The sequence below is a fragment of the Pipra filicauda genome, unplaced genomic scaffold, assembly GCF_003945595.2.
Source record: "Pipra filicauda isolate LSUMZ 115617 unplaced genomic scaffold, ASM394559v2 scaffold311_size1313980_pilon, whole genome shotgun sequence".
NCBI lineage: Eukaryota > Metazoa > Chordata > Aves > Passeriformes > Pipridae > Pipra > Pipra filicauda.
Window position 1 is genome coordinate 72,880 of NW_024104434.1, and position 25,922 is coordinate 98,801.

At 41.4% G+C, this 25,922-nt stretch overlaps 1 protein-coding gene across 2 annotated transcripts in view; it reads right to left on the reverse strand.

The window, feature by feature from the left end:
• Positions 1 to 25,922, reverse strand: part of MKLN1 (muskelin 1) — a 102,708-nt gene that overhangs the window by 12,837 nt on the left and 63,949 nt on the right. For both annotated transcript variants that reach the window (XM_027710054.2, XM_039383487.1), the window contains 7 exons: positions 23,038 to 23,250; positions 21,060 to 21,281; positions 19,391 to 19,520; positions 11,366 to 11,513; positions 10,269 to 10,383; positions 8,391 to 8,530; positions 6,406 to 6,508 (listed from right to left, as the gene is read on the reverse strand). In XM_027710054.2, the coding sequence (XP_027565855.1) occupies positions 6,406 to 6,508; positions 8,391 to 8,530; positions 10,269 to 10,383; positions 11,366 to 11,513; positions 19,391 to 19,520; positions 21,060 to 21,281; positions 23,038 to 23,250 (1,071 nt within the window). The remainder of the gene's footprint in view (positions 1 to 6,405; positions 6,509 to 8,390; positions 8,531 to 10,268; positions 10,384 to 11,365; positions 11,514 to 19,390; positions 19,521 to 21,059; positions 21,282 to 23,037; positions 23,251 to 25,922) is intronic.

Consider the following 25,922-nt stretch of genomic DNA (forward strand, 5'->3'; position numbering starts at 1 on the left):
TACAACAAGGTACCCACTTTGGGATGCCCTATATCAATTAGAAACATAGGAGGGAAGCGCTAAAAAAAAAGATTTAGTGGTCTCAAAACCAAGTTCTACGAAGAAAGTTCAAAGGAGTCAGGGCTGCAGAAGATGACAGAACAATGACCAAGGAGGAATCTGCCAAAAGTCACAAATGCAGAAAGCTGCTACAAGAAGTAAATCTACACCTAAGTGTAAGAAGCTACAAAAACACTTCAGCAAGATCAATTTCGATGTGGCATCAAGGGCAAAACCAGTCTAAAATAAGGACTGTGGTGTGCTGGAGTAAGTTTACATCTTTTGGAGAGAGTGTCCTGGGAAGGTGTAAGAAGAGGTTAGAAAGATACAGGATTGACAAACTCCAGAAGAGGGGGGAGAGGGTGATTAAGCTCCCTCTTGAGTGTGAGGCCTGGTTATCCCAAATCACGAGTGACTGCAACGCTCCACGTGTATTTTCCTGCAAGCTTAATTTCCCAGAGTTGCTTGGCTTCCAATCAGCAACATCCTCAAACAGCTGCCCAGCAGAAATAGCTCTAAAAGTTCCAGTAAAACCCGTGGCTAAATCCATGCTGCTTCTGAGAGCAAATGCCATGTCCTGGCCACCCTTCCCTCTCACACAATTGCCTCAGGGGCATGCTGCCAAGGCAGATGCCACATAATTCCAGAGGTTTCCTTTCCTCCCATAGCAATGCCAGCAGCCTTCCCACTGGGAGCAGAAAGCCACACTCCAGGCTGGGGCTCAGGTGCCCAACTAAGAGACCATATAAGCAGGATCCAACTTGTAATTCACTGAACTGAGACTAAAAATCCACTGAAAACACCTTATGCCAAGTATTCCAGCCTCATCTGCACCAGGAAGGATGGATTTTCATGGCTACGAGTTTCTTCCCCTTAAAGCTGGAAAGAAGTATCTTGTTTCCTTCTGCACTGATGACACTGCACTTCAGTTAACCTTGAGGTTGTTTGTTTGTTTGGTTTGAAGTTAAGTTTATGTATCAGCTCGCATTTAAAAAGCACTTTCTGATAGAAAAGTCAAGCACGGGATTTAAGAACATCAGTTACAGACAGTGCTGAGCCTAAATTGGTTCACTCTGCATTTGCATTACAATCCCAGCTTAACCCTACGATGTTCTCCCAAAGGATACCTTTTTTCCCAGGGCATAGGACAGTTACTGCTTACTCAAGACCACTCCTTCAGTTTTCGTAATTGTTATTGTAACAGATAGCACTTTAAATTCTGATTAATTTTGGATTCCCTCTTTGAAACTAACAGAAACTGATTTTTCAAAATAATGTTATGCAACAACTTCTGAATTCACAGAAAAAGCAAAGCCCTCAAGCAAGTCACACCTGAGATCTCTCCCATCAGGCACCAGAACGAAACACTCAATTAACGACCATCTAGGAAAAACAATTTGCTTAACATCACATGGCAACTCTGTTACAGAGGCAAGACCAGAATTCAATTATCCAGCAGAAGCATCCAACTGCTTTAATCACACACCACCCATTTTCTTCTGACAACCCCTCTGGCTCACTGGCTTCATCCATTCCAAATAAAGCCTGCACTCAAAAGACAAGTTTCCTTTGTTATACAATTAACTTCTCTCTGAGATCCAACCCACCTTCTGAACTGAGCAGGGGTTCCTTGGAGAAAAACAAGGAACTAAAATAAGGCTGTATTAGTTATATCTATTTTTGTATATTTGCTGCACACCTCAGACTCTGGAGAAATGAAATGGTTAAGAGGGAATGAGTAACTCCTGTTTGGGATACCTGGCAGGTTGTTTGAATCAGACATAATTCCTCCTCCTCCTCCATAATGTGAGCACTCAGATCACAGTGCAAACCAGTTCCTCAGCTTTGCCCAGTTCTCTGGGGCTGGTGACTCTCAGCACAGGCTCAAAGAAGCAAAGAGAGGCTCAAACTCTTTGAGGACGGAGCCGTCGCTGAAATTGGGAAGGCTGAACACTGTTTTTCTAAAGGCTCCTTGGCTCCAAAGCTTCTGCTCCTGCAGCACTCAGGCTCTGAGGCTTTACAAAGAATCACAGCAGGACACGAAGAAGAGAAACAGGCTTTTCTTAGCTCCTTCTTAGAACTATTTTTCCCATTTGGGTTTGAATTTTCCCAGAAATATCAGTCTAATGCAGACTCAAACAATACTTTCGGGCCCCGCTGGCTTTATCTGTCAAATTTATTAAAGACAAGGTTTTAAGAATGGAAAGTATGAAGCAGCCTTGAATAGGGGCCTCCAGCCTGGGTCTACAAGCAAGTCAGGCCTCAAATTGGCCTCCAGGTCCTTGCTCTTTCTCCCACTATGCTCCAAGAAAAACATTCTGCAAGTTTTCCTTGTGCTTGGTATCTGTTTTACAACAGTCACGGGATTGAGCTTCGTCAAGTCACTGAATCTCCATGTACAAAACCATCTTGATCTCCTTTACTTGGAAAGCACTGGACATTTTTTTGTATCATCTTGATTTCTACTGTAGCCCATTTAAGAGCAGCAAAGTTCTGGGTATGATTCCTGCAGTGTTCAAGGAACATTTTAGCTTGGTACATGACCTACTGATGTTTCTGTGCTTTAATAGCACCCATTTTTCCTGAAGTACACAACTTGGAATTCGACTTTTTATTTTGACAATCCTTTTCTCTTTAAAAGCCTACAGCTGTAACTATCATCAAAATCTGTGTGAGAAAGAGGAGAACACCCATGCCACCAGAAATTTTTACACCAACAAATGACACTTTTATAGAACTTTAATCTCTTAAATCACGGACAAAATTCCACATGCTCTGGGGATCTACCCTCCTTTACACACAGTGTCAGGGGTATTAATCCACAGTCAGTGAAAAAGATCTACTGATCAGGAAACCCTGAACTGACTAAAGGGATTTTAGGTGATTCCAAGCAGAATCACAGTTAAAGAGAACTGGATCTGCATTTATGGGTAGAGTTGCTGGCACACAGCCTGTGGCTACTAAAACAGGCACCCTTGCAATACTTGTTACTTGCAGGCATCTACTTCACTTTAGAATAATAAAAAAAGTGAAATAAAAATATAATCCTATTAGCATCCCTAAAATTCACAGCAAAGGAATGAAAATCTGGGGGTATGTTTCTACCATCAATCATTCATGCTACTTTAAACAAAATTGGTTACTAACGCCAAAGTAAGTTTCAAGAACAGTCTGTTTGTTTTCCTTGGCATCAAACTCCAAACAGCTGAACAGACTTGTCTAACTAAGTTAGAAGGAATTACTTCTATTACAAAGCAAGCAAACCTCACCACAAGGGGAAATTCTGTTTGTAATGGTATATAACACCACCCACACCTCAGTCCAGAAAACATGAAGGTCTGGTCTCCAGGAGAACTATTGCACAGGGTTGGGGATAAAACTGTTCACCTTGGTCCTTCCCAGACTTAACAGATGCCCAAGGAAGAGGGAAAACAGGCAGAAATTGCTTCCCTATTTGCCACAGTAAGAATCCTTACAGCCTTCCATGGCTGCAGCCAGCACGGAGCACGTCAATCACCTTCAATATTAAAAGACAATCTCAACTACAAATAAAGGCAGAGCATGGAGGTGTCTGGGCTGAGAGATACAATCAAACTGGTGCTTGAAATTCGATATGGAATCCAAAAAGCCTGCGTCAGTCCTTTGGAAAGCACAAGAGAGCTGTTTGAAGATGCAATGCCAGAGCAAAAAGCCAACTCGATGTGATAACCGGAAGGTAAATTGACGTCAACTGGAAATACATCCAGTCAGTACCAGCCCAGCAGCTGGCTCAGGGCCACAGCCCTGCCAGATCTGTTCCAGGGTAAAAAAGCTTTGGAAGTAAAACCTTTATGACCAGCGCAATTAATAATAAAAAAAAAAAAAAAAAAAAAAAAAGAACAAAACCCAAACAAAAAAAAAATTGTCCCAAAACCAGTTAAATGATTTTTGGAGGTCACTGGAATGGAAGCTTTAATTCTGCTGAATGGTTTGTGTTGATCCGACAGACCAGCACGACAGACAGAAGCTATTGGATTTTGTCTGGATCAGACATCGGGCCTGCAGAGAAAAGAATCCACAATATATTCACTCAGCTGGACTGAGCTATCTAAGCTCACATGCTGGATCACTGACGTCCAGAACACCAGTGTGCTCTCTGAAAACGGGTAAATCTTTTTCAAACATTTTTATTCTATTTCTACCTTGTAAGATAAAGGTGTTAGATTCCCCCAAAATCTCCGAGGAGCCCATGCAGGCAGGTAAATTCCTCATTCTTACAAGTTGGACAAGTTGAACACTATGCACTGAACTGGGAAAATGAAATGTAGAATATTAAAAGGCTTTCCTGTGCCCAATGTGCAGCGTCTACGGCAGCTCCTTCCGTCTGTGGGTGACAAGAGGCAGCAGGAATGAGGAGAGCAGCTTGCTGATCACACCACAGAGGTTTTTCTTTCAGGGAATAAAAAGGCCCAGCCAGCCATGAGATGCAAGATCTCTTCAGGAGTAACTGGCCAAAGAGAGACAGGCCACCAGCACACAGGAGTGACACGGAGAAAAAGGGAGAGATCAGAGAACACAGGACAGGGTCTTACAGGAGTGGGAGGGAGCAGAAGGAGAGAAAAGAGCATCAGAATGGGGGTTTGTACGCTATGGGTTAGTACAAGTTCAAACAGGAAGAAGAAACCTCAAATCTTGTGTCCAGTTCTGGGCCCCTCACAATAAGAAAGACATTGAGGGGCTGGAGCATGTCCAGAGAAGGGAACAGAGCTGGGAAAGAGTTTGGAGCACAAGTCTGATGAGGAGCAGCTGAGGGAGCTGGGGGGGCTCAGCCTGGAGAAAAGGAGGCTCAGGAGGGACCCTCTGGCTTCCTACAACTCCCTGAAAGGAGGGTGGAACCAGGTGGGGGTTGGTCTCTTCTCTCAAGTAATAAGCACCAGGACAAGAGGAAATGGCCTCAAGTTAAGATTGGATATGAGGAAAAAAGGTAACCAAAAGGGTTGTGAAGCATTGGCACAGCTGCCCAGGGCAGTGGTGGAGCCCCCATCCCTGGAGGGATTTAAAGGACGTGTAAATGTGGTACTTGAGGACATGGTTTAGTGGTGGCCTTGGCTAATGGTGCCGAGTTAATGGTTGGACTTGATCTTAGAGGGCTTTCCCAACCCAAAGGATTCCATCAAAGTGCTACTACACTGGTACAAGACAGTGAATAACTGGGGAAAAATAAAAATATAAATACCTCCTTTTTCTACCCTAAGAACAGCACAATCATCCATTGTCTTTCCTATGCTAGAAATGACTAGAAAGGATGTCAAACAACTTGATATGGGACAATTTAAATGAGAAACCATGTAACAGAACACACAGACATATTGGATCAGATGTTTAGAAAGGCTGACCATAATTTATGACAAATGTGACCAGTTCCAAGATCCCGGTAAGAGTACACATTTTTTTCATAACTCTAACCCTACAATTCTATACTGTGCACACACAAGCAGAATATTCTCCCCCAAAAGCTTTCAGTGTCTGTATAATCTTTTTTTTTATCTAAAGTAGCAGCTTAAAACCACCAGATTAAGGGATTTAATCCAGGGAGCATGGAGTAGAAATACCCATTCTCCTATCACGATTTTATAAAAGGAGCTGCTGAATGACTTCCAAAGTCACTAAGGCAAGAAGACAGTAAGAACCATGGAGTTTTCCCCATCTCCCCCACGGGAGCTGAATGCACATCTTTCCATATGGAAATTAGTGATGAAATCAAATCAACCACTTTATGTGTCACTTCTCACTATTTCTTTAATCCGTTTTGTAAAGTGACACGTACTGCGGTGCTGGAATCAAAACAGGAAATGGGAACAAATTCCTGGAATAAATAAAAAAACATGCCTACTGGATAATATTCAAAAGGCAGAGGAAACAAGATTTTAAGGGTAGCAAGCAATGTGTATATACAAATTACTTCCAGAAACACTGGTCACCTCAGGAAAAACCTCTTTCCCCCTCCCAGGAGCTGCTGAATATTGACAAGCCAAAAGGCAGCATGAATAAGTTTCTACTCATTTTCTACCACACAACCAACTATAGACTTGTGACATTTCAGAGAGTTTACAATTCAATTAAAGCTCCCAAAATACACACCAGTATGCTGGAATTAAAACAAAGGCCTACTCTTCACCCTTAGGAGTACAAAAGCTATTTTATCTGGACCTGCAGGTAAATGACTGTTTCTAAAGCAAAGTGAACTTCAGTGGGGAGAAATATGTGATAAAGCATTGGACACTGTAGAGCTTTTGAAAACTGAATAAAAACAAGGTTTAAGAGGTTCAAAATTTTTACTGAGAACAGTTTAAGCTTCTTTAAGACAAGGATTTGTTGAGCCCTTACCTCTTTTGTCTCCTCGGGGTCCGAGTGATCCACAGTCACATACAGGTCATTCTGCAGGTACTTCAGTGCACTAAGAGGGTCAGTCTGAGCTTTTTCTTCAAACCTGAAGAGACAGAAAACTTGAGCACAGCCACTTCCTTCAGGGCTAAGTACTACCAGTTCTACAAAGAGCAAAACCCATCTATCCAAAGAAAACCACGTTAGTGGCAGCTCAGCCTGTAATTTGCAGGAATACAGACTGAAGCGTGGAGGAGGATTTTTTTGGGGGGTGTAAGGGAGTTACGAGAGCAAAGCATCACACTCTTACTGAAAATATTCAAAAGCATACGTACAGCAAGTTCTTGATGTATATATATAAAACATTTTAAGTTTGTTCGGTTTGTAAGGTGTGAGTAGCACAGTTCAGACACAGGCAAGCCCTGAGCACTTCAGTCCCAGGGATATTTATATCCCACCTCTGGAAAGAGCACAGGTACCTAAAAATCCTGTTCACCACCACCATTATTTCCCCATTGTCTTTCAACAAACAGAAACTGTAACTTCTGTGAATTCCCTGAAGAAGTTAATAGAGCCCTGAGAAAATGATTCTGGGCTCAACATCCTCAGTGAGCAGAGCTATGACCCTGCAGCACTGATTGGGTGCATAAGCCTAAAAAGGATGAGGTTTAAAATGATCTTTTCCCTTCTATTACCTATCCAGCCAGTGCAGTATCATACTGTCATCTTCTCATATTGTTATTGCTTTGTTTGGGTCATTTACTTGGCTATTTATATCACAGTGGACATGTGTAGCCCAAATTTTGAAACTGGCTAAAGATGCAACTCCAGCCAAGCACCCATCACACCTCAGGTGGTCAGGTATGGCTCCCTCACAGGGAACCCAAAAATGAGGGAGCATGGTGCATAAACCCCAAATTTCTGCCAGACAATACACAGCAACACTTCCTCTGAGTGCAATTTAAGCAAGTAAAAACAAATACTCCAGAGCTGTCCCTGGAGGCTGCACAGCTGCATTTCCATACCACCACATCTGGGTTTAATAAGCCTCCCAGATAACTGGGCAAGGCCTTTATTAATTTCTGTAGGTATTCACATCTACTGTGTGGCTGATCTTAAAGGCCCCATCCAGCACAGTGGTTGTGAGTTGAGTGCACAAATTTTCTTGCAGCCTCAGAGGTAAAATACCATCAGGAAAACCTGACCTCTCAGCTCTTGGCAGAACCTGATAACAAAGTATTCTCCCCAGGAATGCAGGGAGAGCTATTTATTGGCTTCAAATAATTTGCTGGGTCTTGAAAGGCTGTTTTCTGCTGCAATTTCTTGACTAAAGCAACACCCTAAGCTTGATTTTGAAAAGCTGTTGCCCTAAATAGCAAATATAAGGCAGCTCTGAAGCATGCAGAGTGCAAGAAGCATTGCTTTGTTGAATTCTGCCTAAGTGAGCTCTTTCAGGAGTTTCTGAATGAGAAACTCTGATGACCTCACCACAGTTGAGTCTCAGATGTGCAAAGGCATCCAGCCCCCAGACTTCATTAGCATCCTTGTGAGCTGTTACTATCTCCTAGCACAGTGTTTCCAAAACATACTCCATTTCCTTGGGAGGTGACAGCACCAAAACACATGTTGATGAGCAGCAGACTGAAAAGGGAATCTAAAAATTCCCCATGACTCCCCCCACACCACATTTTTCTAGTTTTAGAATAACATAGTCAAAGCAGAACGAAGTTAATTTTGTAGTTTAGTTCTGCCCTGCTGCGTTTTATTAAAATAATTTTAAAAAATAACCAAGAAACCTGCAGACCATCATAGCACAGCACCATAGAATGGTTTGGGTTGGAAGGGACTTTGAAGATCATCTACTCCATAAAACCAATAAAAAGACATTTCCCAAAATGGTATAAGATATTCCAAGTTTCACCAACTTAAAAGAAAAAAAAAAGGAGACATTTGGAAAAGAAAATTGCAAACCACCTTTGTTTCTATACCTGTGCTTTCTGATGAGGTATTTGCAGTGCCTTAGCAGGTATTCCTTTGAAGGTCGACAGAGCTTCAGAGACCAGAAATCATCTAATCTCATCTTGGGAGAGCAGGATTTACCAGGATTCCCTCCAAATAAGTAATGAACCTAAGGAAATGAGAGGCAGATCAAAAAGGTGATTGACTGTGTACATGCACTGAACAAGGACAATTCACTACGTCAGTAGCTTTGGAGAGGTTTATTCTTGAGGGAGAAATTCTGCCTTTTAGTCAAGTTGCTCCATCTTTTTATTAGTTTCATTTTGTCCCTCAGGAGATGAAGAAAGTTCTCTTAAACCACTTACATTTGAAGACAATAAAAAAGCTGCACTGTTAGAACCTACCTCTAGCAGATTCCTGAGGTATTTATAAACAAACATCCCAAACCCACACACACTCTTTCTTTAGGAAAAACCTATGAGCATGACAGATCCTTAAGCACCAACCAAGTGAGTGGGAAGTCCTAAAGATGCTCAAAGTAAAGTGACAGCAAGCCCAGTCCAGCATAATCCTGGGAGATGATCAACGTCCCCACATGTCCCATAAATTCTAAAGAGCTTTAATTCGACTTGTCTGTCTCTGAAAGGCAAGACTAGACTTACAGAGAGAGGCATATTTCCACAAGAGTGGAAGTGTTACAAAAAGGACTGTTTATTTCTTCACTGTATTTTTCTTCCCATCGTTTGGTAATTTCAGACTCTGAACTGTTGACATTAAACATGCTACAAAGGATCTTCAAATACTGAGGTTTAACAAGTCCAACAGGCTACCTTTCCCCACAGCTTTAAAAATAATCACTCAAAACAATGTATTCTGCATCCCACTGCTGTAGGCTCTCCTTATTTATATCAGAGGAGTTTAGAAAGGTCATTGGAACAGAGGTTTCTAAAAATAAAGACTCTTCAAAACAAGCACATCAAACAGCTCGTCAGATAAAGCTGGGCAACTGCAATGATTTAGCAACCTTCAGAGTAACTTACAAAATACTACTCTCAGTCTCAGGGTACCTTACAATTAGAAGTAAAGGCAGAGCAGTATTTACAGTCAGTGTTACAAGTCTGTGAAGACAAAAAGCAATGCAAGTTCTCCATATGGAATTTGCACCTATTCTTCCTTCAAATCTCCCTTATCCCCAAAGTTTTGGGCTTAGTTGGGTTTTCCAGATTTGATTGCCATCCTTATGGAGTGCAAGGCTAAAATATATTTCTGTTCTTCAATTCAGACTAAAAAGAATTTCTAGAAAGAGTTTAACTGGAAAATATCCATGAAAGGTTCAGTAAGTTTCTCACAGTAATTTAAATTCATGGATTGATGAATTTATGAACCTAATCTGTGGGTTTGTGCTTTACTGGTTAATATGCACAACACCCTAAGTTTACTGAGCAGTCAGGTACACTAAAAACAATTTTAAGTCTATTTTTAAGTCTATGAATGTGTCTGATAGTGCTAAACAATGACAGTTGCTTCTAACATGCAGGGCCCAGTCAGGCACCTCTGGTACAGAAGATTCTTAACTGAGATTAGTTAATTCAGATTTTTCCTAGAAATGTTGGTAACTGAGACCATTTAGTCACTAACAGATTATGAGATTAAGTCCCTGAAGATAATGAAGATTCACATGTTTTGAAGTGTGAGAACAGCTCTCGTATCTGCTTCGTAGTGACATAAAAAGCAGCTCAGCATTTTATTTCAAAATACGGGAAGTTAAATGAAAGTTACTCACCATATTAATCCAAACATTAGCACTAAACAAAAAACCTATATTAATTGTACCATCTTTGAGGAAACAACTACATCTTAAGAGCTATAAGACTGAAAAAATCATGTATTTATCTGGACCCTCATACCTTGTGCAACTCATCATACACCAGCTGATGGGCAAACCTTGGGCAGGGCTCCTCTTCCTGGAGGCTTTTACCTGGATTCTCTTTTGCTGCTTGGTCATTCTTATAGACACATGACCTGAAATACAAAGCAGTAAATAATGGTTAGCAGGACTTAGAGGAAGTAGGAAAAGTTGCTGAAATGTATAACACCAAAGATTTTCTTACTTCTCTACATGTTGTCCTCTACTATCCCATCCCCATTCTTAGCTCTACAAAAGAAACCCATCCAACAATCAGAGGTCACCTTGGCTGAACACAGTCCTCAAGCACAAGCCAAATACAAAAAAAATTCTAAAAAGTTATCTGCCATGAGCTTTGGGAGTATCTTTAGATTTTACATTATCTGCCCACAGAATTGTCAGTATGAAGTATTTTTATTATGGAGAAAAACATCTTGGACTCAGAGCTTTAGACCATGGATTACAGCAAAGCTGTAATCACTTAATCAATCACTGATTTCCAAGCAGACTTAAGTTGTAACTGAAAATCCATTTTTAGAAAACAACATTCACACCTTTCAAAGTGATTGACCCCCACATTAGAAGAGACCTTGAATACAAAAAACTCTGCCAGCTCTGAAAAGGGACATTGGAAACCAGAACACAGCAAACAGACCAGGATATCTTTTCTCAGAATAGTGGATATGCCATGGACACTTCTCCATCACCATTCACATGCACCAGTTTTCCTTAGTTTTTAATAAGTGGCACCACGTACCAGTTATCAACTGAATCACTATTATCAACTTACATTTGACTGAATTTGCTGCACTGATGATGAATCCTGGCCTTGAGCACTTCCTACAGGAAAAGCCTTTTATAACTGTTCACTTCCCCTTGTCCCCTCCACCTGGTTCCAATAATTCACATGGTTTCTCTCTCTCATTTGGGAGATTATTGCCATGGTGTATTTAAAGACTATAGTGAAAAAGAGGTGCCTCAGGGGAACTTAGTTGTCTTCAACATCATCATTCCAGGGTCAACAGAGGTTACAATTCCTTGGGAGACAGGATTGCTTTCCAAAGAAAGTCAGTATAGAAGTTAGAATTTATGACTTACCAGCTGTTCCTCACAATGTCATAAATCCAGAATGAATTCCTTACATTCTCTTCCCGCTTCTCCTTGTCTTTACTGAGCCCTGACAAGACGTGGATTTCATTCAGTTCTGGATCAATGGTGGCCCTTTGAGTGAAACCTGTCATTGGAACTGACAAAAGAAAATAAAAGTTACATGCTGGAAATAATGGAGGACTCGGGAAGGGATCCAAGCATCAGGCAAACGCATTTCACTCTCCCTGCAACTCAGCAGATTATCATCCAGAGGCTGAATCCTTCCCTGCTAAAGCCAAGTCCAGTGCAAATTCTCTTCTTCCCTTCTTATCTGTGACTCGTGGAAGGAAACAAAACGTTCTGCGAGCTGCTGTTTCGTAGAGAAAGATACGGAGAGAGCTATTTGTGAGACTACAAATAGCTCAGAAATGAGGATTAAGCTGCCTAAACAACAGAGCTAAATGACCAGATGACCCTTGCAAATATGAATGGAGTTATTTTGTTATTATCTCATCCATAAAAGGAAGCATTGATTCCAAAAAGCCTAACTGCAAAAGCTGGGAAACTCCAAAAAATTCAAGATGAACTCATGATGAATTCAAGATGAACTCACAGCTCATGGCCCTGCATTGCTTCCTCCAGGATGAAGATGCCAAGGAAGACTTTTGTATTTTCCAAATAACTGTGGTGCAATTACCAAACCATTCTTCTGTTCTACCTTCGGATCTGGAGACATGGTGAAATCCTGCGGATTCCAACAGTTTTCATCACAATTCCCCGAAAAAAGGTCAGCAAATTTGCTTGGCAGTCCTTCTTGTTTGTTGTATAATTCCCCATTTCCTGTTTCCCTAGGCAACCATCCTCCCAAAATGTATTTGGGAAGGGCACGTGGTCTTTGTTTACAGATCCTGTTTGTCTCCTTTCTCTTTCTGGGTCAGTTTACAAAGGCTGGTGAAGGTTCCTGGCCTTCGGTCAAGATTTTGGCATGAAAAATTCTCAGAACTCTCCTATTTTGCAAATTCTTCCTTGCAATTAAACTAAACTGCACCCACGGCCTGGAAAACGGGCCCTAGGCTAATAAACCATTTAATATTGCTGTTTCAGAAGACACAAAATGGTATTTTGGAAGCCCATTCCGTCACAGGCTTCATTCTCATACCTCACTCTTTTCATTTCCTAGGCCAGGAAAGTAATAAACTAATTAAGAAATTCTGGGTAGAATTTGGTTTTCTGCAATTTAAGGCTCTCCTGAAGCGTTTGTTCACACCACAGAACCCAAGCATTTCTTTAAAAAAATTAAAAATGGTTAATTCTTATGTAAAATTAAGTAGAAACTGGAATATATTCAGATAATTCATTCTCAGCGTCCCATTGACAAAATCCTTCCTTGTGGTTTCACAAACCTGCCTAGTTTGACCTCAAATTTTGCCACAGAGTTTTAAAGGAAAATTATTCTTGTTTAAAAACAAATGGGTGGCAGAGAAGAGGAAAAAAAAAATCAGGGAATAAGGTTGGAACAATGACTACACACCTTGTTTTACCTGCAAACCACAAAGACAGTAATTTAATAATTATGTCTTTTTAATAAGAAATGAGGACTGAAAGTCAGCCCATAAGGAAATTGAGAATAAAAAGACAATTATAGACTAAATATTGCCAATTTTTGGAAAGTATCATGTGATATGCTGCTGCCATAGTCAGGGACTAAATTGCTGACCCAGAAGGATTCAACTCAAGGCCTATTTGAGACATTTCTGGCAGCAGAGCCATCTAAATTTGATCAGCAATGCTAATGTAGATGGAAAATGTCTTTGCAACCCTATCTGCTGCTTTGAACATTTGAGACCATGCCGGGAATATTAGAAAAAAAAAAAAAAAAAACAAACCATGCAAACCTTCAGAGCATTAATAACTCAGGCTCATTGAAATGAAAATTATTATAATCATGAGGAAGATGGTCCTTCTATTACCACTGATACCAAAAGCATCTGAAACTTGTCTTTGGAAGTCCCATCCCTCCTCCTGAAATGTTGTTAAATAAATGAATGTTGTATCTCGTTTATGCTCGATTTCCTGAAGCTGAAATTATTATTTAAATAATGAAGGAGGGAAAAGCTGCCAAAGTTCAGCGCCGCTGTTTTTTTTTTCCCTCTTGATATTAAGAACAGAATTCATCTGCAGCAACTGCAATCAAACCTCAATTCAAGTCAAGTAATTTCAGGCTTCCCTCAGTCTCTTCTTGACTGTTAGAAATGCAGAATGTCTAGAAAAATAGCAGAAACATAAAACCTTACAGTTACTAAGGGCCTAAGACAAGGAGCAACTTACATAAAACTCTGTGACCTATCTAAGCAACTGTGTAGAAACCATATTTAAGCAGTGCCTTAGGCTGGAAAAAGTTCACATCAAGTCTTCTGCAGAGGAAGACAAAACTAGAAAGTTCAATGTAATATGATTAAAAACCCCACAAGACAACAAAAATTTGGTAAACAAGTCCCTGAAGATAAATAGAAAATAAGACAAGATACTACACAGTGAGAACGAGACGCTGTGATGTTTTAAAACCAACAGAAAAAGATGTTTTCCAAGAAAGTCTGATCCTTGACAAGAGCAAAAGGGCTCCATAAAATCCTCAGGACTGAAATACTTCCACTAGAGGGTAAGAGAGGTTCATCATCTGCAAGCACAGCAGGCTGGCAGGAAATGCTGGATATAATTCAAACGAATGCAGTCGGAGTATTAGACAGGGACACGGGCTGGAAACCTCGGAAAAATACTTGGGATATTTAGGTAACAAAATGTACGTTGGGAAGGGAATTTAACTGAACCAACAAAACCGAACCTATAAAAATGAACCTGCAACAGTGGCAGTAACTGACTGCTTACAATGCATTTTGTTTCATTTTAGGACTTGGAGGAAAAAAAATCCTGAACAACAAGGGGTGAGAACCAGAGCCCTGCATGACCTGCTGTTTGCAATGTATTAGATCCAAGGGGTGAATAAAGTGGTAGGAATGGCTCCATGGGAGTTCCCTCACTTCTGCTTCTTCACAGAGATGTAAGATCAGATTTGGAGCAAACCTGCACTGATTCCACACCTTTCAGGGCACCTCTGGGGCAGCCAGCTCGAGGGACAAGGCAGTGACTGAGGGCTAAGGTCTGTTTTGAACACTGGCCCGTGTTTACACGACTTTAACTTGGCTCCTATGACAACAGATCACTTTGAAGAGGAAAAGCTGTAGAGAGAAACCACTAAACACAATCCCAAAAAGTCTAGTAGATGGTAAATGTTTTTCCTGTGCCTCTGCATATTTTTTTCCCCCCTTTAATCTTATCAACCAGCCCAGGGTAGAAGGGCAGTAACTAACTGAAAATAAGAAGTCTGAATCCTTATAGTATTTTAATTTATTTTTATACAGTAAAAATCAAAAGCTCATGGCCTCAATATCTGAGAACAATATTCAGCCACACGGGCCTCGAGTTCGCAGCCAGTTACATAAACAAGCAATAATTCCTGAGCAAGCTTCCATGAGATGCTGTGGAGCTCTGTGCAATGTAATTTCCATTTAAATATAACACATGGGAAAAGCTTTTCTCCGAAAGCGACACCTAATCGTGCAACAGCCACGTTCCCACTACCACAGTCCCTACGTACAGGAATTTATTGGATCACAGTGATCATTTCAGAAAGATGAATATTTTTTGGCTCTTGTGTGCAAACAGCCAGTCGTTTCTAGCACAGCGTTGGCTGTTGCCAGTACTGAAGCAAGAAAACAGCTTTTACACAGAGACAGAGCTTGAAAAGCAGGAAATCGGAGTTCATGGAATCCTAGGATGGTTTGGGCTGGAAGGGACCTTAAAGACCATCCAGTTCCCACCCCCTGCCATGGGCAGCAACACCTTCCACTATCCCAGGTCCCGTCCAACCTGGCCTTGAACACTTCCAGGGATGAGGCAGCCACAGCTTCTCTGAGCAACCTAAAGTGGAATTAATGGTTTCACAGATATTCTCATGGCACCAGACAGAATTTTGGAAAGGAAAGTTCATCTCTCACATTGGAGGGAACACTACGGCAAGTTTCAAACACTACGGTTTGAAACGCGGCAATGGCAAACAAATTATATAAATTTATAGTCTACAGACCGTGTCATGAAGGGTAATTAAAGGAAGCCTTTTAGTGCCACCTGAGTTATGAAACCCTCAGAACATGTGATGCCAATCCCACTGCAAATGACTCGCAAGTACCTCCCTCCTTGTGATGCCTCGTGATTACAAAATTGGGAGAAAGCTCCATCACACGGATATTGCTGTTCACCAGAACCTGGTGCTTCCCAATGCATTAATTTTTTAAAAAGTGGTAGGTCTGCAAATTACTCCATGGCATTCCTTGTAATTCCTATAAGATGGAAGCAGCACCTCCCCTGAACTCCAATGTTGAGTGACAGCACACAGGCCAGCTGTTGACACAGCAAGATAATGATTATCCTCTTGGATTTTTCCTGATGAGACTGCACCTGGCAGCCTGCCAAGGAGCAGCTAAGGAGACCATCCGAACAGTTTGGCTGTCATGTTGCCAAAGCAACAATCCAATGTCCAATGCTCAGTTCGTTCTGAGTTTTTGGAAAAAATAGGTCAGTCAGTAAATCTGAATGGAATCCTGAGCTGTGGTATCTCTGCAGGGCATCCTTGGGATTTGAGGACTCTCCACTCTCCTCCTCACCTTCACAGGCAGAGGAAAGGATTTTGGGACTGAGAAGCACCTCACAAGATGAAAGCAGCCACAGTCCCTCACAAAACAAAAGTGCTTCCGTGGCCAGGGATGTGCTGGCCATGGCAAGGTAGATCTTGCCTGAGCACAGGCAAAACATGTCAGGTGTCACAAACAGGTGATCAAAACAGAACATTCCAGCTGTTTGGCTGAGCTGGATCCTGGTCATGCTGCTGTGCTATTTTGATTCAGGTTTTTCTGACTTTGCCTTATTTCTAACCATGCTTTCCTAGGCTGAGCTGTGTCGCCTCTGTCCGTGGTACTTATCCATGAAATTCCCCATCCATCAGGTGCACAGTTCTGTATCTGGAACAAGCACCTGCCCAGCAAAACATGCAGGATCTTCACTGTTAGCTAAAAAACTACTTGTAGATTGCCCAAAGAACCGCTCCACCATTACAAGGAGCCACAAGAAGGTTTAAGGCTTGTTCACATTTGACTTTGGACATCATTCGATGCCAAGGGATAAGAGGTGATGTGCATTCTTGTGCAGAAGGACATTCTCCCTCTGACCAAGAGCTCTGACACACCACCTGAGTCAGGGCCAGAGGGGATTATAACAAGAACCTTGACCACAGTGTTCCCATTAGCTTCCTTAGACATGGAATGATTGTCCATGTTTAGTCATGGATTGTGCATTAAGCGAGTCAGAAACAGTCATTCCAGCCCTAGGGAGACACCTGAGACTGGTGGCATCTCTAGACCCCCTCTGTACTTCAGAGGTACACTCTGGAATATCTTCTTGGGGCTTGGTGGGGATTTTTTTTGTTGGTTGTGTGCTGTTTATGTGCTTTTTAAAGTGATTAAGAGTATAAAACTGCCTTTCCTCCAACCACAGGCTCTATCCAACAGTACTAAACTTCCTCCAGTTTCCACCACTACTGCCTTCCTTCACATCCAACACATCATCACAGTTCCATGTCTAAATCTGCTAAAATTATGTCCTTTACTCCAAGTTAAGAAAATTTAACTGCTACTTATCACCCACTGTTTTCAAACATGTCAGCCGTACACAGAACTGCTTGAAAGACCAACATCACAGGCAAAAACAAAAGCAAAGAAACAGCATAAATCTCTCATCCAGAAGATGAGAGCAGCAAAACCAACACATCATCACCACAGTTTTACAGCATTGCAACAACTCTATGTTACTGATAATCCTCAGTGATACGTTTTACTACTTTTAATAAAATCTTCTCACTACTCCAAGAGATACTCGAACAAATGCACAATTAGGTTCTTTTAGAAAGGGTAAAAATCAAAATAGCTCAACTAAGAATAGAACTGAATGCTACATGTGAGCCAGGAACAAAATGTAATCATGGGACTTTATAGGAACATTTAGGTCAGGCATCCTCAACTTGACTCATCACACCGAGCAGCTTAAAACTTCACAGCGACCAGGCAGGGAATCACTTTGTTCAGACAGATCAAAATGGAGCATCAGTACCTAACAAGAGCACAATAAAGACTTGCTTTTTTCGGGTGAAAACAGTGCTGTCAACATTTGCTGTCTGAACGTAACAAGCATTTTGTTCCCTTCCTGTTAAAATGCAAATTATTCCAGCATTTCCTTTCAAAAGCAATGGAAATGTTCAGATCTGTTTGTTTACTCCCTGCACACAGGAGAACAGTAAACTGAGAGATCGACTCGTGAATTATGTCCAATGAGTCATTTTCTTACCAAAAAAAAAAAAGGTCTTCTATTCACCACTTCAGGGCCTGTGGGAATGGGGAGGAGGGCTAAAAATTATAGTCTCTCTTACTCAGCTGAGCCTTGCAGTTCATATACTCTGAAAAGCAGAGCTCAGTGTCTTCTCCAGCTGTTAAGACAAGCTCAGTATCTTTAAAATCTGAAGCAGACACAGGTGTCAGCTTAAAGCCACGTGTTTTAAGGCTTCTGGCTACGAAGAAATGTAGTTTGAAAAGATCAAAATGGCAGAATGTTGGCAATTTCCTGGAAAAAAAAAATCAATTCTTTAAAAGCTCTGAGGATAACAAACAGTGCGTGGGTGTGTGTGGAGCAGCATCAGGCAACACGCAGGCACCTGAATAAAGGAGACTGTCAACAATCCAAGCTGGTTCCTTCTTGGAAGCACTCAAGTAAATAAATGACTCCAGAGAATAAGAGCTTGGGTACTTTTCTCCCTTGTTGCCATAACTAGATTAACAAGCAAACAATAACTCGTAACCATCAATAATTCACTTCAAACATTCAGCAAAATTACTTGCTAAAAATGAAGCCTGATCAGAAGAAGGAAGGCAGCCTAAATTCAAGATAAATTAGCTTCCTGGGATTTTGGTAACTGGGAGAAGAGAAAACAAGATCAGGACTGAATATAAATAATATTGAGAAATACTCCCATGGTAGTACACAGTGAGACTCCAATTTCAAATTCTGAGTTGTGTGATGAAAATCAGGGTATTTGTAACAGGAAAATGATGTGTTTATACAAGTAGAAATCCTTTTGGAAAAAACAAGAACATTTTTCTCTGTCATTTGAGGAGAAAAGGTATAAAATCAGTTCTTTATGGTTATGTTACAGGTCTTTTGGGTGTTTCTAAAAGATTTCTGTCATACAGAACTCTGCCTGGGGTATACAGCTCCAGTGGTATGAACCAAACAGAGCTGAAGCCTTGCTCCCTCCTCCTACCTTTTTTTCTTTTTGGCACTTCCTGATATTTGTTACAAATGTAACAGGACAACAGGTTAGTCTCCTCTTTCTGGTCAGCTCCTGTCAGCCGAAAGAACTTCTGTCCCTCCAATTCTCTGTCTCTGAGCATCCTCTCTGCCTTTCTGCATCTCAAACCAAGCAGATTTTACAGTATCTCACTTAGCAAAAACAGAAAAATAAAGATTTACTTTCTCCTTTCCAGATTTAAAGAAAAAACTTTTTTCAGGTTTTTTTTTTTTGTCTTTGCTAGAGTTTCAAGGGGTATTTTTAATTCTTATTTTGCTCTTTGTTTTGTTTGGTTTTTTATTCTTTTGAGGTGCTACATGGTTTCATGCATCAATTATTTGTATTGAGTTGAAGGTGGTGAGTGTCAAATGACAGAAAGGACAGAAGAGCCGGCATAAGTTTAACCTAAATACTGTGGAGTTTACTTGGGTATGGAGGGCTAGTTAAGGATGCCAACCTGATCCCACAAGACACTGGACCTGGCCTCTCACCTATATATTTCTCCTTTTACAATATTTCACCTTTCACAACTTATTTCTCATTTGGACCAATGGAAAGAAATGATTATGAAGATCTCCTCTTACCCATCCCTGAATCTTTCTTCGTGCCATCTGATATAATGTCCACGTGGTCACTGTCCACATCATAGCTGAAGAAGTCATTCAAGTAAGTCTTTGATCTCTGGCCACCAAACACGTACAAGCAGCGATTTTTCTGGAATGAAGGGGGGGGGGGAAAAAAGTCTTTACAAAATTCAAGGAATTACGTTGGTCAACTGTGACCATTAATCATAAAAATCACAGAATGGTCTGTCTTGGAAGGGACCTTCAATATCACACAGTTCCAATCCCCTGACACCACACTAGGCTGCTCCAAGCCCTGTCCAACCTGGCCTTGGACACTTCCAGGGATGGGGCAGCAATTAATGAATCAAAGAAGAATAGAGATGTTTCTTCTAAGTTTAAAATCACTGTAACTACTGTAGCCCTGCTTCATCTAGCTTTAACTCCAGAACATTAAAACACCAGTTCATCTTTCAAGTTTAATATTAAAGAATTAACAGTCCCTGTGTCTAAAACCCACCAGATCATAATTTCACTGTTAAAAACAGGACAGGAACAAGAGACAGACTGTAGGAGAAACCCTCCAGGTACCAGCACATTACTAAGTTCACAACAGGCAAATGGCAAGCAGAAAGCCAAGAATAACAGGTTTATTACTTCTTTCAAGTTTGCCAAGTGGAAAGTCTGTAAGAGGTAGATTATTATTCTTTCAAATGGTTGAGAAAACAGAAAAGGACTTAAACTTCCATGACTGTGCTTACAGAAACCAGTATTCCTACATTTATCACAGACACAAACTGGAAAGATCCTCAGGTGCCTGTGCAGAATTTTGTGTTGCAATATGTTTTTCATCAGATTTTAAAGAGCTATTCAAAACCAAAATAAAATTGAAGGCTCTGAAAGCCCAGTATTCACTCTAAAAATTCTGATCTTTCATTGGAAAGGGAAAGAGAAACAAATTCAGTAATTTCTTCAAATTGGTGGGTTTTGAATTGGTGGTATCAGTAAATAATGTCACAACATTAATTTTAATTCTCATCTCCTGAATTCTCCTCTTTAACTCTCTTCTCTTAAATAAACATGTGGTTGATGAACACAGCTGGAAAGGTAATGGAAGGTGGGGTTTAATGCCTAATACTAAATAAAATGCTATACACACCCCATCCCACCAACTCCTCTGCTTTTCCATCAGGCTCTGGATGAAGTGCCCGTTATTCCATCTGTGCCCAGCTGTCAACAGCTGCTCAGGACAACAAACTGCAGCAGAGTGCTCAGCACCATGGGCTGTGAGGCCTGTGCAACTCGATGCACACCTACTAAGTCCCATTCCAGTAAGAGTAGCTATTAGACCAGAAGCTTCTAAATTGCTCTACCAACTTAAAAAGAACAATTCTTTAAGTCAAATTGAACCACAGCCTTCGGGACTATTTACTATTATTCCACTAAAATTAACTCATTAAAACTCACCTTGTTTCTTGAAATAGTACTCAGCTGAACTCATGAAAGCCCCAAGACTTGAATTAGTACCTCCTGCACTTACCGAAGCAGCACCAGAATGTCCACCAACACAGAACTGAGACAACACACCCCTCAGGCGATTAAAGAGCTTCAAATTTGCAAGAAAAATCAAAAACAGATGTTCTCCTTAAAAGTCAGGCATCATCAATCAAAGCAGGGCGTGGATACTTACAGAATGGAACAACATACAGTGTCCTATCCGGGACTGGATATCCTCGGGTCCAGCATTGCAGGAATCCTCTCGCAGAAGTTTCCATGTCTGGCATTGGCAGTCGAAAGCAAACAACCCACTGAACTGTGGCTCACTGGCTCTGCTGTCATCCACACTGCCATTGCAGGTCAGGATTCGGCCTCCAAAGGTGTAGATCATGTGTTTTTCAGAATCCATACACATCTGCAAGGACCAGAGAAGCAGTTTTAAGCCAGCACATTGAAACTTCAGCACTCTGAGGTTTAAGATTAAACATTCCTCTCCTGCAAGCCACACCTAAGTTAGCGCTCTGCACATCTCCTGAGCCTCCAACAAACAGGGAAGAACGCACATCTGCGTGGTCGTCAGGTATCAATCTCATAAAATTAATTTAAAATGTAATTTCTATGTGCTGTTTAATAAGGAAAAAAAAAAATAAGTGTACCCTTTATCACCTACGAAAACTTATCTCTAGCTGCTGATTTCAGGGGAAAATATTTTAGAGTCTTTCACAAGGATCCACAGCCAGAGAGTTAACAGAATATCACCTTTGGCAATGGCTGTGCCATGGAAAAATTCAAAATCCCTGCTAATTCACTGCCCACCACTCGGTCGACGCAAAAATCAGCCTGTGATCTGTTACTCTGATTCCATCCCCAGCACACTTTTACTGTTACCCCCATTACCTGAACACAAAGGGGCATAAACCCAGCCAAAGACTCCTGATGGGACTGCAGCAGAAATATGTTTTACCCTCAAGCCTGACTTGAGTTTATGGCACACAAGAAAAGCACTGCAGCACAAATTAAACCAAACTCCCTGACTCCAGGTGATGTTTTTCAGACAGAGCATTACAAAACAGCAGAGGGGGGGGGGAAGCAAACCAACAGACAAGATTACAGTAAGATAGAGATGCTACTCAGCAAAGCCTACACAAAACACCTCTAGTGCAGCACATTTTTGAAGGTTAAATAAAAACTGCTATCGCAGTAGGTGCTGAGGGAGAGGAGAGGAAGAGCTGCAGATTGATAAAGAGTTTAGTGAGGACACAGGAGACGGCAAAGGGAAAAAAGGAACCATTTCAGGAGACAAACAAGGTACCCAGAGTGGCCTTGCCAGCTGACAATTTCCTTGTGCCTCTTCCCCAACACCTGGAGACTGGTACTCGTTATTAATAGAACAGAAAGACTGATTGGCTTTTGTTCTGCAGACATGGCGTATCTTTAATTTTCGGTGTCAGCAGAAAGGCACATTGTGCTGGCAAACAACAGCTTTGGTTACAAAACAGCCAGCACCAATAAAACACATCTTGGGCTGCCTTAAAAATGAGCCCTGATGTGCTGTTTCTTGGCAATGCTTTATAACAAAATCAATTGAGAACAAAATACCTTTTTCCAGTAGACAAAAGCCAGTGAACGCACAACATAAGTAAAGCAGTTGTCAGTCTGCACACGTGGACAGGTGTGGCTTTTTAAGGGATTAGCAGCCACTCCTCTAAGGTGTTTCAATCGTGACAAAGCAAGCACATAACTTAATTTGAAGGAATAACCAAATTTGAAGGAATCCTGCTCTTGTGCTGGCCTCATTCCAGCAGCCTGCTTGGAATATTATTCCAAAGGTACCAAGCACAGCTTTCCAAGTTGCTCCCCAATGGCCTTGAGAAGGCAGATCTGCAAACCCAGCTCAAGGAGGCTGATTAAAACCAGATGAATCGTGCTTTGAGCTTCAATAAAACGTGTCTTAATAAAACGGATTTGTTTGCAAAGGTTTTTATGATTCTTCTGACTCAGTTTGATGAGAATACCAGCATTAAACAGCAATGCTGTTAGAATTTAACTGAGGGCACGTCACACCCTCCTCACCCCTTCTCTGGGTCACCTGGTGCAGCACTTCTAAATCACAGATCAAAACTGACTCTCCAGCACCGAGACCTTGCAGGAGGAGTGTGAGTGTGGCTGACCTGATGATCAAACACCAGCTTGGGGCCTCCATCAGCTGCAGTGTCCTCACTCAGTAACATCCAAGTGTTGGTGTCAATGTCGTAGCGATAGAAGTCACTTTTCAGGGACTTGCTGTTCCTCACGGAGGAATCCAGATAACGGCCCAGCGTGTAGATCTGCCTTCGCTGGATGTCAATGCACATCTTGTGACAAGATCTGGCACTGGGACCACTCTAAGAGAGAACAAGACCACAAAAATCAGGCAATCATAGATTTAATATTGCTCCGGGGAGGTCACTAAGGGCAAATACGTATTATCAGCAACTAGAACTCAGGAAAATCTGCTTGTAATCAAAGACAGGATTAATACATAAGTAACTATAAGAAGACATCCCATTATTTGTCATTTAGAAAGACACGAGCAAAAACCTTAATGCACTTGTCACAACAGACTTGTGACTTGGATCTTTTTTGTCAGATTCCTTAGAAAAGTTTCCTCCAGAAGTGATTCTCAGAGGCCTGTGAAAGCTACTTGAACTTTTAAAGTAACAGAAGTTGATGCACATGAGAGGCAAATTAAGATGTCACAGCCTATAAATAACCACACAGGAAGAAGATTAAGAAGTGCTCTATTACAAGAGCCTCTGTTTTATTAATAGGCTGTTTTCTAACAGATCATAAGCAGACACTCCCACAAGCAATCACATCCCATAATGGGTCTGGGAAGGTAACAAAAGCACTCCCTGTCCTTCACAAATAGATATGGCCCTTCCAGCCTCCAACCAAAAGAAAGTTTCCCACGGTAAGCAAAGCTGTCCTGAGTCATGGTCTTCAAGAGAAACACAGAGAATGCCCCTGGCAAATTATTACAAGCTAATCCACCCAGGAGTGCTCAAGTTAAATCAAGGAGTGATTTATTCAATGACATTATGATGATGATACACAGTACTGGGCAGTGACCTTTCTGCTCCCAAATCTAATTTTAAGGGCCTTCATACACTTATCTTGAAGCATGAGGAGTGATATTCTGGTACTCAAAAATACTGTAAATCAAGATGTGCAGAGCCTTACTTGCAAAATATCGGACAAAAGAAAAACATGGCATCAGGAGTAAAGATCAGTTCCATAGTTTATTTAGGCTTAGTTTGTATAATTTTGGCACTTCACAAACGAGGATGTCAGAACAAGGCTGGCTGACCTGAGAGTCTGGAAACCAACATGAACACGGGGAAGATTTGAAGTGACAAAGGAAGGTAAGATGTGCAGAGGACTGAAGTACGAAAGACCAAAAGGTGTGATCAGCAGGTAGAGGGAGCGGATTCTGCTCCTCTACTCTGCCCTGGTGAGACCCCACCTGCAGAACTGCCTCCAGCTCTGGGGTCCAACAGCATAGGAAGGACATGGACCTGATTGGGTTGGGTCCAGAGGAAGCCACAGAGATGCTCTGAGGGCTGGAGCCCCTCTCCTCTGGAGCCAGGCTGGGAGAGCTAGGAGTGTTCACCTGGAGAATAAAAGGCTCCAGGGAGACCTATGAGTGTCTCTTCCAAGACCTAAAGAGGCTCCAAGAGAGCTGGAGAGGGACCTGGGACAAGGGATGGAGTGACAGGACAAGGAGGAATGGCTTCAAACTGACAGAGGGCAGGGTTAAACTGGATATTGGGGAGAAATTCTTCCCTGTGAGGGTGGTGAGGCCCTGGCACAGGTTGCCCAGAGAAGCTGTGGCTGCCCCTGAATCCCTGGAAGTGTCCAGGGCCAGGTTGGCCAGGGCTTGGAGCCATGGCAGGGGGGCTGGAACTGAATCATCTTTAAGGTCCCTTCAAACCTAAACTGTTCTATCGTTCTATAAAAATAATCTATTAAAAACTACAGAAAAAAATAAAGATTATACAAGTAGGCAAACATGTAGCAATTCACCATTTATTAGGAAACTTAAAGCCACAACAAATAATCAGCAGAATATTTGTTCCATGTGCTCCCAACTACTGATTTATGAAAAAAATGTATCTTCATAATTGTACCATTTCACTCCAACAATTCTACTGAAATTTAAAGTATGCTGATGGAACGTGCATCACTAAATTGGATAAAACATGAAAGGAAGCATTACATCTCTGTAGTCAAAAGCCTTTACTATTCATCTTACAGAATTCAATTTCTCAATTAAACAATGGTTCCAGGAAACTGTTTACAGTAGCTCAAAAGACAAAGTGAAGAGGTGAACTGAATTGTTCATATTTTGTAAATATGAAGCATTATGTCAGCAGTGATTACAGCTCTGAGGATTAGTTACTTCATGGTAATTAAGATAATTTTCTTTTCTGAAAAAGAAAAGGAAAAAAAAAAAGTACTGATAGCAGTGAAATAGTACCATAAAATCCTGAAATGCAGCAAAAGCTCATTCATTGCCTTTGGTCACATGGAAGATGATAGGGAAGGCAACAACATAATTTACTTTGTTACTAGAAAATACAAAATAGTACCTTCCAGAGGACCCTGTTCCAAACACACGGGGGAGTTTCTCTGCATGAGAAGCACCAATTTGTGTATTCACCAAGGCTGCCCCTGACTCACAAATAGGTCACCCCAATATGCAAAGTCCATCCCAAGCCCTGCAAGTTGGGATACTGAAGGATATGGCACCAGCCCTCTGCCAGCCAGCACATATTTGCCTTGGCACAGCTGCCCAGTAAGTGAAACGTGAAGACCCACCTGTGCTTTCTGACCCTCTGTCAGGTCACTGCAGCTTTTTAATTGAACCAGATGATTTAAGTATCATCCCCCACTGCCTCACCTCCTTTGTGTACTAAAGTAAATTCTCCCAAACTTGCTCAAATAGCGTTCTTTGGCTGTTTGAAGAATAAATCTCCAATTTAGCCATTTGAGACCTGCCTTGCCAAGAAAAGCT